This window comes from Candida albicans, chromosome 6 (assembly GCF_000182965.3).
Source record: "Candida albicans SC5314 chromosome 6, complete sequence".
In the NCBI taxonomy this organism is placed as follows: Eukaryota; Fungi; Ascomycota; class Pichiomycetes; order Serinales; family Debaryomycetaceae; genus Candida; species Candida albicans.
In genome coordinates, this window is record NC_032094.1 from 484,936 (window position 1) to 503,247 (window position 18,312).

The window sequence follows — 18,312 nt, forward strand, 5'->3', positions numbered from 1 at the left end:
TTAACAATAAAGTATTGTCCCAGCTATAATAAATTGGTAAGATTAATGTGTGCACACACATATAGTAGTAAAAAATAATCAAGTGATGGTTTGTAAATGTATGTATGTATGCAGTCAATATGCAGGATATCATTAAAATTTTTTTATTTTTTAATTTTTTTTTTTCTTTCTAAACAGCCGTGTTCTGTACCAAGTGTTAATTTCTATATTTTATTATTTTATTACACGATCTCACTCACACTCACACTCACACCCACACCCACACTCACACTCTCTTGAGTCAATTTTGACTTTTTTCTTATTAATAATAATAATAATAATAATAAAATACTTTCTCAATTGAAATGTCTTCACCTTATTTCATTGATTAAAGTTATTTAGTAAAGGGAAGAAGAAGGAGAAGGAGTAAGGGATGTTAATTCTTCCTACATGTATGAAACTACTATTCAATTTTAAAGTGTAAGCTAGTAGTATAACCTAATTAGATAGACTATTATCATTTACAAGTAGTAGCAGTAGTAGTAGTAGCATTAGCATTAGCTTAGTAAGAAGTTAATACGATAAATCCTGACCAACCAGAACAAACTTCGTCTGGATTTGTTTGAAAAAAAACAAAAAAAAGAGAAAAAGGTAAACAATTAATATAACACGTAGTACAAATTGTGTATGTATAAAATTTTTTTGGCCTTGTTGTTTTATTTAGTTTTGAAAGAAAGAAAGAAAGAAAAGGTGTTTTTTTGTGTCCATAATAAATGCAAAATTAACTAAGAAAAAAAAGTGGGCAAATTTTTCTTCTTCTTCTTACTTACTTACTTACTTACTCTCCCATAGTTAAAATGCATATGTATGGGCGGCGGCGGCGGTGGTGGTGGTGGTGGTGGGGGGATTTTGTGTTATGTTTGCAGTTAAAAATAAACAACAAAAATTTAAGCATTCCCTCTTCTTCTTCTTCTTCTTCATTTCATTTCATTATTATGAGTTGGTTGATGGATTTTAATATATCCTATCCTTATATAGGACAAAGGAATTTTTTTAAGAACAAAGAACTCAAAAGGCAATAATAATAATAATAATAATATTGCAGAATGAAGAATGATAAAAAAAAAAGAATTTACAGTAAATAACAACAACAACAACAACAACCAAAAACAGGACGAGTCTTTTTTTTTTTTTTAATATCAAGTGTAAAAATTTATTTGATGGTATAAATACATTTTAAAATTACCTTAAAATACAAATTTATATAAAATTACTTCTTATTTCCTTTTTCTTTTTCTTTTTCTTCTTTTTCATTTTTCATTTTTGTTATTTATATTTCTTACTGAATAAGAAGAATAAGATTTTTAATTATATTTCCTTTAATATTCTTATAACATAATTACCTATCCCTTGTCCATTCTTATAGGTTTGTTTAATTAAATCCTTCCTGCTCGTTTTTATAATTTATTTATTTCATTTATTCACTCACTCACTCATTCATTCACATCTTAATAATATATATATATACTATTCAAATATGGCTATTAAAGACAGAGTTAAGAGAGTTTCTAAAATTTTTACTTCCGACTCCAAAGAATCTTTGAAAAAAGAAGAACAACAAGCTAAAGATACTAAAGAAATTGAGCCATCCACTACAACTGAAGATGCTGCTGCTGCTGCTGCTGAAGTAAAAGCTTCCACTGAAGGTGAAGCTACCAAAGATGCTACTGCCACTGCCACTGCCACTGAAGGTGAAGTTGCACCAACTGCCACTGAAACTAAAGCTGAAGCCGAAGCTGAAGCTGAAGCTGAACCAGTAGTGGTAGCTGCAGCTGCAGAAGCCACTCCTAAAGAAGTTGCAACTGAAGAACAACCAAGTCCATCAGCTGATATTACTGAAGAAGTTGCCGAACCAACTGCTGATAAAAAAGAAGGTGAAACTGAAACTGAAGGTGCTGCTACTGCTACTGAAGCTAAAGATGCTAAATCTGAAATCAAAGATTCTGCTGAAAAGACTGAAAAGGCTGTTAAAAAGAATGAATTCTTTAAGAAGTTTATTTCTAAATTCAAAAAGAATTCTCATGCTGCTAAGAATTGAATTCCAGTATTGCTAAAGTTTTGAATTGAGTTGAATTGAATTGAATTGAATTCATTATTATTATCATTATATATAATCATAAATCATTATTAATCACACCATCATTTTACTACTTATATTAGTTTATATCTATCTATCTATTTTTAATTGTTAATTTTTTATCTTATTTTATTTTATTTTATTCTAAATTTTACTTTCTTTTTTTTAATATATATAAATTGGGGACTTTTTTATTTAGTTTATCCCATTTTTCTTCTTCAGGTTCTTACCATTCTAAGTAGTCTATTTCAATTTCTTAGTGTAAATTAAACAAGAGAGATTTACTTCATTTGAAGACTAATTCGATTGTTAGAATTAGAGGTTTTGGAAAAACATTGTGTATAAAAGAGGCGGAGAAATTTAGGTCACACGCTGACGAAGATGAACATAATAACGACAATTGAAGGGGGGGGGGGAGAAACTTTAATTTAATAAAGTTGGAAAAAGATTTTGGAGGCTAAATCATGAAATGATTAAACAATAAACTCTTTGGGGTAGGAGGAAGGAAGGAAGGAGGGGGGTGTGAAAGAGGCCATTTTCAAAACAAAATTATTGATTATTGTATTATCGATTATTGTATTATTGTATTATTGTATTATTGTATTATATTGTTTTCAAAATTAATTTAATTTAATTTAATAAATTATCAAAACAATTCTTAACAACCAGTAACAATGAAACACGCCAAAGAAAAAAAGATTTAACAATAGATAACTAATAAAGATCATTTCTAAACTCATATCTACCATAAGAGAAAGTAAGTTTGCGAACTTGGATATAGAGATAAGATAAATTTATTGTTGTTGTTGTTGTTGTTGTTGTGGCATTAAAGGATACCCCAATTTTTTTTTTGGAAATCATGATAACACATATTTTTAAAGATCTAATTGAGTGACTTTTGCAAATTTAACACATTCAAAAGATAAACTGGCCACATCCCCTAGATAAAAGTTTTAAACAAGATATGAGATTATTTTGCCATCCCCTCTCTACTGTAATATATTAAATCAAAGAACGACTTGATAATCACAATACTGGATTATATATATATATATATGTTCTTATATTAATGCTGTCCTGGCAACAATCATTCACCCACAGTTAATTTCAAATCAATATCAAGAATGAATGAATAACACATATTTGCAACTATGACTTTAACTTTTTCTGTAGCAATATTTTTTTTTTGGGGGGGGTTAAGCAGCCCTGGCCAAAATCATGACACTTACATGACCATTTTCTCTTTTTCTTATAAAATGTCATGCGATATGATAACGAATTCTATAAACCACACTTTTTCTATAGACAAAAAATATTGATCATATAAATGTATTACTGTAAAAGATGGTCCTTTCTGTTAATTAGATCCTATGTATGCTTATTAAAGAGAAAAAGACTATAAGTAAACTCACATGAAAGAGGGGGCAACTGTTTGGAGATTGTTTGGTTTGGTTTGGTTCCTCCAATGATACGGCGAGGGCACCACTTTACTTTTAGAGTCTAACTAAATAACAATTCAATTTCACATTGATCTAATTGTAGTAACGCACTCACTGAATTGAATCGTGATTAATTTTAATAGATCTTATTTATTGGAAAAAATCACTTACTATTATTATATAGACTTATTCTATGATTTCTTCGTTAGTCACGTGACATATAATTATTTGTTCTATTGTCAATATCCCCCCTCCCCCCCAAAAAGACAATAAAGAGATATAACAACAACAAGTCTTTGTATTATTTAACAAAAGAGAAAATTAATTTAAGAACAATACCAATTAAAAAATGAAAGGAGAACAGAAGAAGGAGAAGACCCAAAGTGATAAATTGGCTGTTTCTAGATATAACAAAAGAAATAGAAATCTGGGACCACAATTATTTTTGCTGGCTTTAAGGAAAATATTTTTAAAATCTATTTAATGGGGGTTGTATTCGCCAATTCTACACGTATGAATTGTATTTCACTTATTCTAACTTATATTCCCTAATTACCCATCAATTCAAAATAGACAAGTTTTTATATATATCCTGTCTATTTAACAACAGTAACAACAACAACAACAACAACAACAACAACAACTATAAACACTCATTAATATTTCTTTTTTTGGGACAATTCAAGTCAAGTCAATTGGTAATCACACTACTTTATCATAAGACAGACAGACAGACAAAAAAAATACTAAATAAAAAAAAAAAAAAAGAAATTCCGTAGGCAATACAAAAATTTACAAAAGCCAAAGAAAAAGAAAAAGAAAAAGAAGAAGAAGAAAAAGAAGAAGAAGAAGCTCAACCTTCAAAAATAAAGAAAGTGAAGAAATCAATCAATTAAAAAAATTTCTGATTTCTGATTTCTGATTTCTAATTTCTAATTTGTTTCCTATTCTTTTTACTCATTAATTTTATTATACACATAACATTCATCTGTCAATATCAATCAATCCAATTATATATAAAGACAGATCAATCAAATAATCATTATCATCATCAACAAAAAAAAAAGAAAAAAAAAAGCATATACATATATTTTTATTAGTATTTGTTGTTTTAATCAAAGAAAAAGAGAATATATATTTGTCGACACAACCAAACTAAACTAAACTAAACTAAACCAACATCAATTTTTTTTTTTCTTTTTTTTTCTTCACATTCCCTTTTTTTTTTCTTTTGGTTTTTTTTTTTTTTTTTGTCGTTTGCTTTAACCGCCAACATTCAATATTGCTTCCCCTTTTCAACAACATACTATCAATATGGATTTAAGAGTTGGTAAGAAATACCGTATTGGTCGTAAAATTGGATCAGGTTCATTTGGTGACATTTATTTAGGAACCAACATTATATCAGGTGAGGAAGTTGCTATCAAATTGGAAAACACTAAAGCCAAACATCCACAATTGGAATATGAAGCCAAAGTTTATAAAGCATTGAGTGGTGGTGTTGGTATTCCATTTGTTAGATGGTATGGTACTGAATGTGATTATAATGCCATGGTTATTGATTTATTGGGTCCATCTTTAGAAGATTTGTTCAATTATTGTAATCGGAAATTCACTTATAAAACTGTTTTGTTATTGGCTGATCAATTAATTTGTCGTATTGAATACATTCATGCCAGATGTTTTATTCATCGTGATATTAAACCCGATAATTTCTTAATGGGTATTGGTAGAAGAGGTTCTCAAGTAAATGTCATTGATTTTGGATTAGCTAAGAAATATAGAGATCCAAGAACTCATTTACATATCCCTTACAGAGAAAATAAGAATTTGACAGGTACTGCCAGATATGCTAGTGTCAATACTCATTTAGGTATTGAACAAAGTAGAAGAGATGATTTGGAAAGTTTAGGTTATGTTTTGATTTATTTCTGTCGTGGATCTTTACCATGGCAAGGATTGAAAGCCGCTACAAAAAGACAAAAATATGATAGAATTATGGAAAAGAAAATGACTACTCCAAACAATATTTTATGTAAAGGATTACCATCGGAATTTTTGGAATATATGAATTATGTGAAAACATTAAGATTTGATGATAAACCAGATTATCCATATTTAAGAAAATTGTTTAGAGATTTATTCAAAAAAGAAAATTATAGATATGATTATGTTTTTGATTGGACTTTATACAAGTTTCAACAAGAAAAACAAAGAGCTCAACAAGGTAAAGTAGCTGATGGTGACAATCAAGATCAACAACAACAACAAAATAATCAAAATCAAACTCAAACTCAAAATCAACAAGGCCAAATAACAGCACCACAACCACCAGTACCAGTATCACAACAACAACAACAACAACAGCAAATTCCTCAACATATACCAACACCACAACAAATATCACAGCAACAACAGCAACAACAGCAACAACAACAACAACTCCCACCACAACAACAAAAAACTTCTGTCACTCCACAATTACAACAATACACTGATCAACGTCTTCAAAATCAACGAGCTGTATATCAACTGAATCAAAATTATAGTGGCACTAAATCTGCTCAACCACAAGCCCAACAACCTCCACAACAAGGTAATCCAGCATGGCTTTAAGAATTTTAAATTCAAAGTTTCATTTAGTGGTGTTTGTAATTAATTTTTCCTTTATATATATATATATATATATATTACTTTATTTTTTAAAACTTATTAATTGAATGGTGAATGGTGGTTATATTTTAGTTTTTTATTTTTTATTTTTTTAAAAAATTTACTTAGTTTTTGAGTTTTTTCATTGGGAGTAATTTATCTATTTTATATATTCTATTATATTATACAGAAATTCTAATGTTTGTTTTTGACTTATACATATCTTATTTTGCATTAATATATTATATAAAGTTGTTGAACTGTTTTCAATTTTTATGATTGTTCAGATTTTGACTCTTCAGGCTTTGATTCTTCAGGCTTTGACTCTTCAGTCTTTGAGGTGTTCTTTGCATCTTTATTCTTGGTATTTTCAACTCTTTCAGTATAATTAAATAAGAAATCAAAAATACTAGCACCATTTTGAATTGGTTCACCATCTTCATTTTTATTACCTCTATAAGCATCAATATAACCGAAAAATCCATAAAAAATATTTTCTTTACTTTCTTCAGCATAAATCTTATCATAAATATATTTCATTTTAAATTCATTCATTTCTTTATCAAATTTAGTGAAATCAATTGGTTCATAATCTGATTTAGTTAATTTAATATTATATCCATCAAATACTGGATTTTCTAAAAGTAAACCCAAAGCGGGAGCTTTAGGAATATTAATTTTTGTTGATTGGAAAAAATTATTAATTATTCCACAAGGTAAACTTAATCGAACTACTAATGCTGCCATAGCAATCATTTTTCTAATTTGATGTAACATAAATGATTGACCATGAATTTTAATCGATATCCATTCAGTTCCTTCAATAACAAATGGATCTGATACAATAGTTTTAATCATAAATCTATTGGCACTAGTATCTTTAAAAGGTTTACCCACGGTGAAATTATGGAAATTATGAGTTCCTTCATATTGTTTCATAACTTCACGGAAATGTTGTAAACGTGATGATGAAATTCTATATGATCTTCTACTTTGATTTTCAATGGTTTTAATTTGTTTAATCAATTTAGTAAATGATAATTCAGAAATATCTCTTTCTTCTTCGTCAGCTTGTTGTTGCTGCTGTTGTTGTTGTTGTTGTTGTTGTTCATCGTATGAACTAGTAATTGAATCAATTTGTTCTTGAGTAATACCGGAAGCTAAAATTTTTGATTTAACATTTTCCCACCAATCAATACCTTCTTGATCATCTTCAAATAAATCGGGATTTTCTAATTTTTTTTCTTTAACTAATTCACTTAATACTGATTTTGGTTTTGGTGGTAATAAACTAAATGTCGGTAATAAATATTCATAAATTCTTGAAGAACAACATTTTCTACAATCAAACCCCTTTGTGGTTCTTTGAATTCCCCAAATTCTAATTTGTTTAGGTAATAAATCATTAATTTTATTGATAATTTCTGGATCTTCAATTATCATTTTTAATGAAATTACATTACCTGCAGCATGTACTCCTTTATCAGTTCTTGCTGCTCTTTGAAATCCCGATTTTTTTAAATCAACAGCATTTTCAGCCGATATGGCTCCGGCAGTGGCCATAGCATCATAAATATCTTTTTCAATGGTTTTAACATTAGGATCATTTTGTACTTGCATCCCATTATATCCAGTACCACAATATCCTAACATAACGGCAACTTTACGTTTTGGCTTTCTTGGTGCTTTTGGGATTGGTTGACCATTTTCATCGACTAATGGAGTATATTCGATTCTAAAATAAAATTAAAAAAAAAAAAAAATTTGTTAGTCAAAAAATCGTTCTATAAATCTTAATAGATGAAAAAAATAAAAAAGGGTGGGGGGGGGGGGACTTACCTACTTTTGTCTTGGTTGAAATTCCTTTTTAAGACGTTTCTTGTCATTTTCATTAGCTGATGGTGATGGTGATGATTTTCTGACACGAGTCGTTGATTCTGTTGTGGTGGTGGTAGTGGTAGTGGTAGTGGTAGTATCTTTGTTAGATACAGAAGTAACGTCTTGAACATCAGTTGATTCGGTTGGGATCGGTATAATTGAAGAATTATCAGTTAATTCTTGAATATTCAAAGATTCAGACATTTGAAATTGATCTATAACTGGGAAAGATATTATCAAGATATATGAATATATGTTGGTTCTTTTTTTTTTTTTTTTTTTTTTCACGATGGGCTGTCTCTCTTTGCTTTGGTTGGTTGGGACTGAAAATTTATCACCCATCACCGCTACCACCCACAAAAAAAAAAAAATTTCCACTCATCGCCATCAAATAAAAAACCTCACTTCACACACTCAAATATTATCACTTAACGTCATCCCTCCTCTCCTCCCCTCTCCCTTATATTTTCATACTAATTCTATCTATCCATTTATTATGAGACCACTTACAGAAGAAGAAACCAAAGTCGTATTTGAAAAACTAGCCAATTATATAGGTAGAAACATTTCTTTCCTTATAGATAATCCAGAAAATCCTCATGTTTTCCGACTTCAAAAAGATCGAGTTTATTATGTTCAGGAATCAATTGCTAAATTTGCTACTAGTGTATCACGTCAACAATTAATGTCATTAGGTACATGTTTTGGGAAATTCACTAAAACGGGGAAATTCAGATTACATATTACTAGTTTACCTTATTTGGCTCAATATGCTAAATTCAAAATTTGGATTAAACAAAATGGTGAAATGCCATTTTTATATGGTAATCATGTATTAAAAGCTCATATTGGGAGAATGTCCGATGATATTCCGGAACATGCTGGGGTTATTATATATTCAATGAATGATATACCTTTAGGATTTGGTGCTAGTGCTAAAAGTACTGCTGAAGCAAGAAATTTACCTCCAACTGGTATCGTTGCATTTAGACAAGGTGATATAGGTGAATATTTAAGAGAAGAAGATACATTATTTACTTAAATAGAATGTGAATATATATATATATATATATTTATGTATGTATGTATGTATGTATGTAGCTACAATAATAATTTTAAAAAATGGAAGATATAAAGTCTTATTAAATTAAATTTTAAGTTAAATTTTCTATTTACAAACATGGAAAGAGCCCCCCCCCCCCTCTTTAATAACTTAAAACTGCTTGTTTAATCATTCCATATGGATTACCTTGATTATTAACATACAGTGCTTGTACTAATTTTTCAAATTGTTCATCTATATTTATTTCTGGAGAATCGGAAATTTTTTCATAATCTTTTTTATGGAAATCTTCACGAACAATTAAAACACCTTGATCTTTCCAAAATTGCATTAATGATCTAACTTCTTCCTTTGTGAATGGGAGGACTTTAAATGGTTTAATACCACCATTAGCAGTTAATGAGTTAGCAAGATCAAAATCAAATATTGGCATTTTCAAAAATGGATTATATTCTTCATTTGGATAAACTCCAACTTTAACAGTTTGTCTATTCAAAGCAAAATCATTTGATTTACCCAATAAAACCCCACCTTTGGCAAAATTTATTTCACCACTAGCACATTTCAATAAAAATTGACCAATTTCAAATTCATTGACATGAATTGGAGTGAAATCTGGATGTTTATATTTAGTCCATGGATAATCTGCCAAGGCATTAAAATCATCAACCGATACAATAATTGGGACATTTTGAGAATGTTCGACTAATTGTTCAATGAAAAATTGGAAAGCATAAGTAGGATGAACTTTACCCATATCACGATTTTGTGATAAGAAATCGTATAAAGTAGCAGTATTAGCTTTTAATAAAGTTTCCAGTTTATCTTTAGCAAATTTGATATCTTTAGTTAATTTCAATTTTTTGAAAATATTGGCATTAGCAGATAATATTTTATGAATCCATCTTTTCGTCAACATTGGTTGTTGATATACTCCCAATTTAGAATTTTTCACATAATCTGAAGTCCCATTACCAATGACTTCACCTGAATTTAAATATAATACAATTGCTTCATTATTGAATTTTTCTTGAGAAAGCGATATAGCTTGATTGATTAATGTAGATTTACCACTTCCCTTTATACCATCAATATAAATTCTATTGGATTTAGATTCTCCATCTAATTTCTCAACAAATTCTTCATTGATTTTAATAGTATTGGAAGTGACTAATGATATTGGAGTTTGAAACATTTCATGATGTTGATATTTCTTGAATGCATTTAATACAGTCAAACTTTTTTCAATTGATTTTTCATATTTTGTCACTGTCCCAGCTTTCAATTCCTTATTAGATAATGTTTCAGCAATCAAAGTTGGAGCAGTTTGTTCAAGATTCAAATTTCTAACAGCATCTCTAAATGGTAAATGAGTTAATCCAGTAGTTTTTTTCTGTTTTTGTTTATTTGGATCAATTCGTTTTCTTAATACTTGTTTCTTCTTACCTTCTTTTTGTCTAACAACTGCAAGATTTATAGATGTAGTTGTGAATGATCTTGCAGCAGTATTGGTCGTAAGAAAAGAAAAAGAAGAAGAAGAAGCAGCAGCAGCAGCAGCAATTCTTTCTCTAAGTATATTGGTTGCCCTTAACATTTGGATGAATATTTATTCGTGAAGGTTGCGGTTAATGAATAGAGAGTTTTATATTTTTGTTAGGGTTGTAAAGATTTTTTTTAAAAAAAAAAAAATAGAGCGACAGAAAAAGAAAATTTTGCACCAATAATGCACGACCCAATATGAAAAAAAATTTTTTCCTCACTTTCACCAACAAAAATCAATTTTCGATTGTAGAGACGTCTTATTTATAAGATGAGATTTTTCAATTGAGGAAGAATTAAAAAAAAATTTTTCTTTTATATAAAAATGGATTCTTTTTCTTTTTCTTTTTCTTCTTCTTTGTCTTTCTAATAGACCAAAGTCATGTTCAAATTACTAATACCGAATAAGTATAATTACGTGATACGACCATTGGTACGGTTTAAATCTATAAAATCACCAAAATCACCAAAACCAAAACCAACTGCAAAACTCAGTCCAAATGTGTTTTCTCTGGGTAAATTTTCTCAACTACATAATGACACCAGCACTACTAATATTGAATCAAAAATAACTAGTTTTGATCAATTGAAGATTTTCCCTTCGGTTAGAGAAGCCATGATTAAAGAAATCAAATCTCAATACAATTTAAAAGGTCCACGACATTCTAATATTGATGAAATTGATATCAAACCAACTCCCGTCCAAATTGCTGCTATTCGGAAAATTAACCAAACCAGGAAACTTAAAGTGCCCAATAAAGATTTAGAAGGTATGGATGATGCTGAACGTATTCAATTTGAATTACAAAATGCTAATGAAATACAGAAAACTAAAGTATTCACCGTTGCTGCTGAAACTGGATCAGGTAAGACTTGGTCATATTTAGCTCCATTATTGAGTAAATTAAAACTGGATGATATGGAATTCTGGAAATCTGATCCAGAAGGTTATGATAATACGAGGAAAAAAGGTCAATTTGTTAAATCAGTCATACTTTTACCGACAAATGAATTAGTTGATCAAGTTTATGAAACATTACAACGAGCCAATTCATTTGAATTGGATCATAAAGGTGCCCCTGGTAATTTCACACTGTTTTTAGAATTGCCAGAAAATAAAACTATGAATATTACTACCATGAAATTGGGACAAGGCGAAGCACCAGTAAGATTATTTCGTCAATTAGAAACTAAAGGTCCAATTGATGTTTTAATAACAACTCCTGGTAAAATTGTTGCCTTTTCTAAATTGGTCAATATCAATCGTCCATTTAGAGTTTTCGCTAATGTGAAATATTGTGTTTTAGATGAAGCTGATACATTATTTGATGATTCATTTGAGAAAAACACTACTGATGTCATTACTCATTTCCCTAAATTGCTTGATTTAATTTTGGTTTCAGCAACTATCCCTAAAGTATTTGAGAAAAAATTATCGAAATTATTTCCTGATCAACGTTCATTAATTAGAGTTGCTACTCCTCTGTTACATAAAGTTCCACGTAACATCAAAGTAATGACTATTGATGCTGATGTTGCTCCTTATAATGGATCCAAACCTAGATGTTTAGCACAAGCTCTTTATGCCATATCTAAAGATGGAACTGAACCAGGTTACGTCAAAAGAATTATTGTTTTCGTCAATGAGAAATCTGAAGTTGATGGGATTGTTGAATCAATGATTACAAAATATAAAGTAAGACCAGAAGATATTGTTGGAGTTTCCGGGTCGGTTAATATCAGAGATCGGAAAGATATGTTACAACCATTTTTACAACCGGCAGAATTGATTGAAAATGATGATTTTGGTAGTAAAGTGAAAATATTGGTCACTACTGATTTATTAGCTCGAGGATTAAATTTCCAAGGAGTGAAAAATGTCATATTATTAGGATTACCGAGAAATTCCGTTGATTTGGTTCATAGATTAGGTCGAACTGGTCGAATGAATCAAAATGGAAGAGTTTTTGTCATTGTTGATAAAAAATCTAAGAAATCTTGGGTAAAAGGATTAGGCAATGCAATTATTCGAGGACTTCGAATTGGTTAATGATAATGATAATGATAATGATAATGATAATGATCATGTTAATGTATGTCATTTCATTTTGAAGAAGGGTGAGTCAAGTAAATCTATTGATGTGATGATTTCAAAGATATTTTTTTCAGACGTTAGACTTCCTAATTAATAATTTGAGGATAATGTCTTAGATATCTGATTAGATTTACTTGCATTTAAACTGGCTTCTTTTTTTTATAATTGAAGTTTTATACTAACAAAATACATTTCTTGTTTTCATTTTAGAGATTTTAATTTATTTTTTATTTTTTAAAAAAAAGAAAAATGTTATTCAATTTGATATTGAAACATTTAATAGGTATGTGATACTTTCTTCTTTTTTTTTTTTTTTTTTTTTCACCAATTGAACCATGATAATACAAGACAAAAATGATGAAACAATAAACAGACTAATTTTAATGAACGCTTGACTTCCGATTTTTCAACCGTGGGGAGAAGTCTACATTTTATCTGATATTTTTTGTTGTTATAATTATTATTAATTGTTCATTTGGGAGAAATTTACATTTTAGTTGTATTAATTAATTACTAACAATAATTTTTGGAAATTAGGTTTTACATGTAAATGTACGAAATGTTAATGGGGTTTTTTTTAATTATGTTTGCATGAACTTTTGTTTTTCCTCTTTAATTTGATTGATCAGATTTCAACTAATTGTAAGATATGAACTCCTTCTTTTGTTTAACCTGGGATTTGACTTTATCTATATACCGATTTACTTCCATGGTATATATGACTATACGACCCAGGAAAATCAAATTATTACCAGCCGTAGTACACTTTATATTTATAGGATAAATTTCTGTTCCTTTTTGAATATTGGTTTGGGCTTGGTACAACTTTTTACTTTAAATTAATATATAAAAGTAGAAATCTATTTGATATTGTAAAGGGAGTTAAGCAATTTCTTCATTTGTTAGACATGGAACATATAACAAAAAACTCCATTTCCCTAATTTTGCTAATTATATTGAAATGCCTAATGTGTTAACAATGGGATTTAGTTTGCTTCTTCACATTTCGTTATTAATACAATTGAAGTCCCCTTTTAAGAATATGCAACTTCTAATCAAAATGAACGAATCACCAAGAAGTTGATGGAAAAAACCATTACTAATAGAAAAAGCTCTGCATATAAATAGTTTATTTCTATTACTCAACTCGACATTTCATTTGTAGATTTCAATTGCTTATCAATCAATCTGTAGTTGGGAGGAGGGGCGTGCAAATGTCATCAAAAAGAAAAGAAAATGGAAAAGAGGAAATCTAATCTTTTGTTTAGTTTGCTTAATTAATAATAAATAATAATTTCACACATGATTTCAAAACTATTGACTTAAACTCCTCCCACCAAAAAAAAAATATTTTTCTCTTTCTATTTTAACATAGCTGCAATTTTTATTTCAACTTGTTCTTTTCTTTCTTTCTTTCTTTTGCTCTTCTTTGTATGATTAGAAGTATAACTAGAATCATGTCACATTCAATTCATAGTTCTGTAAAAGATATTCAAAAGGACATGTATTTCGGTACAGAAGTTTTAAATCGAGTATCATTTTTACGTGAAGATCCCGAATTTATTCAATCAAGTTTATTTCATCCATCAACTAGATTTATATTTTATTATAAACAACAACCTTTAATTCATAAAAATTTTGATAACAAATTATGTGTTTTAACTAATGGTTCAAATCAAGCGGTTATTGATAATGTAGATAATGGGAAATTAGGATATTCAGGTAAAAAAGCCATTATTCAATCAGGATTAATTGATAATATACCTCAATGGCAAGAAATTTTAACCAATTGGTATAATGATAATAAAAATCATGATAAAAATTTACGTGCCAAGGGGAAACCGATTTTTTTATTTATGGGATTATTAGATGAATCAGTAGGATTGAATTTACAATCATTAAAATTTGCTGCTGATACTAAAGAAGAAACTTATCTTGATCATCAAGGAAGATATCAAGGTATTGCTTATTATGCCGTTGATTTATCATCAGCTAAAGAATTGACAGAAAATTTAATCAATTTTGTTAATGATTCAATTAATAAATTGCATGATAATCCTAATGGAACCCCTGATTCTAATGGGATATTTTTCACTCATTCACGTAAACATTATCTTGGATTTGAACAAAAAGAAGCAAGTTTATATTCTCAAGGAGCAATGTTATTTTCTTGGTTGAATACAAATAAATTTTGTCCTGGTTGTGGTGAACCAACTATTCCAATTTATGCCGGGGGGAAATTATTTTGTACCAATGAAAAAAAACATTCTGAAGAAGATGATGATCGTTATGCTTGTCCAGTGAAAAGTGCCAGAGTTTCCAATGCATCGTTCCCACGTACTGATATGGCAGTAATATCCGTTATCACTAATGAAGATAGATCGAAAATCTTATTGTCTTTAAACAAGAGATATGCTATTGCAAGAATGTATACTTGTACAGCTGGGTTTATGGAACCTTCAGAAACAATTGAAGTGGCTACCAGAAGAGAGATTTGGGAAGAGACTGGGGTTACTTGTGATGAAATTAATATAATAATGACTCAACCATGGCCATTCCCACAAAATCTTATGATTGGTTGTCGAGGCATAGTCGAGTTTAATGGGAAAAATGAAATAATCCATTTAGGTCATGATAATGAATTAGAAGATGCTAGATGGTTTGATACTAGTTTTGTTAGAAAATTAGTTTATCCTGATGAAGTGACAGCAGATGAAAAGGATAGTTTTAATCCTGAAAATATAATTATCCCCATGCCGGAATCAATAGCATTTCTGTTGATTAAATTGGTAGTTGATGAAGCTAAAAATCAACATAAATTGTAAGTAGAACAGGAGATAGATTATTATTAAATACATTAGAGTTGTTTTAAGAGTTCTTTTTCTTTTTTCAACTTTTTGCTGCAAAAAAAAAAAATTTAGATTTTTGAAATCAGTGTTTGTTAAAATGGGAGAAGTCAAATCACCTTCAAACTAGAGATTTATAGTAGTAGTAGTAGTAGTAGTAGTACTTAGTCATGGTGTTGGTTATTGTAAATTTGCCACTACCTTTATTTTTCTCTCTTCTCGTTTAGGTTTTGGTCTCAAGACATGTGGCGTGTGTGTACCAATGTCAAATAACATAACAAGGCATTGTTGTTATTAACACAATTACAATCACACTACCTCCTCCTCCTCCTTTGAGCAATTTTCCAATTATATGAAATTACTAATAAAGACAAAACTAAGTGTGACACAGGTCGATCGATCGGTGTAAATGGCACACGTTTTTTTTTTTTTTTTTCATTTTGTTTTTGAGTAAAACAATTCTGGAATAGGTAAAAAAATGGTCGTTTCTTTTTCATTAATGTATTATGGTCTCTTTCGTTTGTGGCGTTGAAAAAAAAAATTTCTCTGTAGTAACAAAATCGGGGGAATCTATCACACCAAAAAAAGAAATTTCTCGGAACTAACGACAATAAGTGAAAAAAAAGTTTTATATGTGATGTATATGTGCATTTAGGACAAAAAACGTGGTTGCCCTTCAATTTCCATAATTAAACTTACCAAACACCTCCACATACCACAAWTTYCACAATCGTCAAACCTTATATATATATAAGCTATGTCCCTTTCACTTTCATAGTGTTGTCATTAACTTTTTAAAAAGTCTTTATAGTTTTGATTTTAATTTCCTTTCCCCTCCGTCCCTCCCTTAGATTTTACTCCACATTAAAAAATTAAAATTATTGTGATATTTTACAACCAACAAAAAATTCATTAACCAATATCAATGTCAACTTCATCTATAATACCTAAAGTAGCCTATCAACTGTTAAATAGAATGACTTCTACCATATCACCAGTGATTGTTGGTCATAGAGGTTTCAAAAGTAAATATCCAGAAAATACATTTTTAGGATTTGATAAATGTTTTGAAGCTGGCGGTACTGTCATTGAAACTGACTTATGGTTAACTAAAGATAATGAGATTGTTATTAGTCATGATCAATATACAAAAAGAGTATTTGTTGATTCTGATGGCAATCCCACTAATTATAACATAACTGAAACCCCTTATGATCCAATTTTGAAACATTTGAAAACAATTGAAGGTGGTTATCCTTTATTTACTTTTAAAGAACTTTTACAATGGTTTAAAAAATATATTGATACAACTCAAAGTAATGATCATAAATTGCAACTTGATATTAAACGATTTAATCCTACTAAAATCACAAAATTTATTGTTCAAGATTTACTTACTGTTCATGATGATATTAGTTGGTGGTATCATAGAATTCAATTTGGAATTTGGGATTTAAATTTTTTGAAATATTTGAATCAAAGTGATTATTTCCAAGATAAATTTGGTAAAGTTAATAAATTTGGTTATGATCAATTTGATATTTTTAATATTAGTGTTAATTGGAGAGATTCAATTCATTATATCAACTACAATTTCTATTTGGATGAATCATCACCAGTTGATAGAGTGAAAATTAAATTGACAGGAGTTTCATTGATTTATATAAGTACGTGGTCAGTGGGGTTCCTTACTAAATTTGTGCCATTATTACGTATTCAAAATTTAAAATTATATTCATGGACAGTTAATAATAAATTACAATATTCATATTTAAATAAAGTTGGTAAATTGGCTAATTTGGTTGAATATGGGGTTATTTCCGATTATCCTGATGTTATGGCTAAATATAAACAAGAAGACGAATCATTAACGGAAACAGAATCGGGTGAAATGTCTCCATTAATTAAATCTGAAAGTAAAGATTATTACAATGAAGATGGTGATTTATCTATTGATTTAACTTTACAACAAAAATTTTATCATTGGATATTTGTTCAATTTAATCTGTTGGTAGGTAAAAGAGTTACTATTGATGAACAACATTTTGCAACCAAAGTTGATGAAAATCAAGTAAGACTGATAAATATAAATCCATTTTTCCAATGGATGTTTCAAAAATTACAAAAATATGGTGTTTTTTAATAGTTTGATTAAAGTATAGAGATAATAATTAGAGTGGATTGAATTATTTTGTTTGTATAGATATATCCTATTAGTTAAGAGAATTAAATTATTATTGTTGTTGTTTGTTGTCTGAGAGTTTTTTTTGGTTTTTTTTATTTCTCTTGTATATTATGTGAGTGAGAATGCGAGAATAAATTTCATTGACTGTATAGATTCAAGTCACGTGACTAGAAGAAAAAAATGAGATGAGAGATGCGCGTAAATTCGGGGGGAAAAAAATGAATTAAAATTTGCAGACATTTCACAATAAAAGTAATATGTAGGTGGTCTATATATATGTATATATATATAAGTAAGTTTTGTTTACCCTTTAAGAAGAAGAATACACCACATAAACTTCTTTCCCTCCTCCTAAATAACCCAAAAAAAAAAAATTTAACCAATATACAAAARAAAAAAAAAATTTCAACAACAATTCCTATCTTCTTCTTTTTCCTATAAATCTTTCCTTTATAAATAGTTATTAGATACTGACAGAAACAATCCCAACTTTAATACT

The 18,312-nt window shown here is 29.0% G+C and overlaps 8 protein-coding genes and 2 non-coding genes across 10 annotated transcripts; 8 read left to right on the forward strand and 2 right to left on the reverse strand. All coding sequences in view use genetic code 12, as the record gives it.

Moving 5' to 3' along the window:
- Positions 1–1,516: 1,516 nt before the first annotated feature.
- Positions 1,517–2,077, forward strand: CAALFM_C602330WA (uncharacterized protein; the record flags this gene model as incomplete). Its single annotated transcript, XM_707421.2, has 1 exon — positions 1,517–2,077. The coding sequence occupies one exon, from the start codon at positions 1,517–1,519 to the stop codon at positions 2,075–2,077; it is 561 nt and encodes a 186-aa protein (XP_712514.2).
- A 2,792-nt stretch (positions 2,078–4,869) lies between these two features.
- On the forward strand, positions 4,870–6,171 carry HRR25 (serine/threonine protein kinase; the record flags this gene model as incomplete). Its single annotated transcript, XM_707422.1, has 1 exon — positions 4,870–6,171. The coding sequence occupies one exon, from the start codon at positions 4,870–4,872 to the stop codon at positions 6,169–6,171; it is 1,302 nt and encodes a 433-aa protein (XP_712515.1).
- Positions 6,172–6,480: 309 nt separating this feature from the next.
- Positions 6,481–8,427, reverse strand: CAALFM_C602350CA (pseudouridine synthase; the record flags this gene model as incomplete). The annotated part of the gene is made up of 2 exons (XM_019475464.1): positions 6,481–7,942; positions 8,051–8,427. 2 exons carry the CDS (start codon positions 8,425–8,427, stop codon positions 6,481–6,483), a joined length of 1,839 nt encoding a protein of 612 aa, XP_019331009.1.
- A 154-nt stretch (positions 8,428–8,581) lies between these two features.
- NIP7 (ribosome biosynthesis protein) lies at positions 8,582–9,127 on the forward strand (the record flags this gene model as incomplete). Its single annotated transcript, XM_707424.2, has 1 exon — positions 8,582–9,127. One exon carries the CDS (start codon positions 8,582–8,584, stop codon positions 9,125–9,127), a length of 546 nt encoding a protein of 181 aa, XP_712517.2.
- A 163-nt stretch (positions 9,128–9,290) lies between these two features.
- CAALFM_C602370CA (mitochondrial 37S ribosomal protein mS29) lies at positions 9,291–10,742 on the reverse strand (the record flags this gene model as incomplete). Its single annotated transcript, XM_707426.2, has 1 exon — positions 9,291–10,742. One exon carries the CDS (start codon positions 10,740–10,742, stop codon positions 9,291–9,293), a length of 1,452 nt encoding a protein of 483 aa, XP_712519.2.
- Positions 10,743–11,069: 327 nt separating this feature from the next.
- On the forward strand, positions 11,070–12,737 carry CAALFM_C602380WA (ATP-dependent RNA helicase; the record flags this gene model as incomplete). Its single annotated transcript, XM_707427.2, has 1 exon — positions 11,070–12,737. The coding sequence occupies one exon, from the start codon at positions 11,070–11,072 to the stop codon at positions 12,735–12,737; it is 1,668 nt and encodes a 555-aa protein (XP_712520.2).
- An 87-nt stretch (positions 12,738–12,824) lies between these two features.
- On the forward strand, positions 12,825–12,908 carry CAALFM_C602390WA. Its single transcript, XR_002086416.1, has one exon. It is a non-coding gene; the product is annotated as an uncharacterized ncRNA (small nucleolar RNA).
- Positions 12,909–13,132: 224 nt separating this feature from the next.
- Positions 13,133–13,223, forward strand: CAALFM_C602400WA. The gene has a single exon (XR_002086417.1). It is a non-coding gene; the product is annotated as an uncharacterized ncRNA (small nucleolar RNA).
- Positions 13,224–14,215: 992 nt separating this feature from the next.
- On the forward strand, positions 14,216–15,607 carry CAALFM_C602410WA (NAD(+) diphosphatase; the record flags this gene model as incomplete). Its single annotated transcript, XM_707428.2, has 1 exon — positions 14,216–15,607. The coding sequence occupies one exon, from the start codon at positions 14,216–14,218 to the stop codon at positions 15,605–15,607; it is 1,392 nt and encodes a 463-aa protein (XP_712521.2).
- A 946-nt stretch (positions 15,608–16,553) lies between these two features.
- CAALFM_C602420WA (phosphatidylglycerol phospholipase) lies at positions 16,554–17,771 on the forward strand (the record flags this gene model as incomplete). The annotated part of the gene is made up of 1 exon (XM_707429.2): positions 16,554–17,771. One exon carries the CDS (start codon positions 16,554–16,556, stop codon positions 17,769–17,771), a length of 1,218 nt encoding a protein of 405 aa, XP_712522.1.
- Positions 17,772–18,312: the final 541 nt, after the last annotated feature.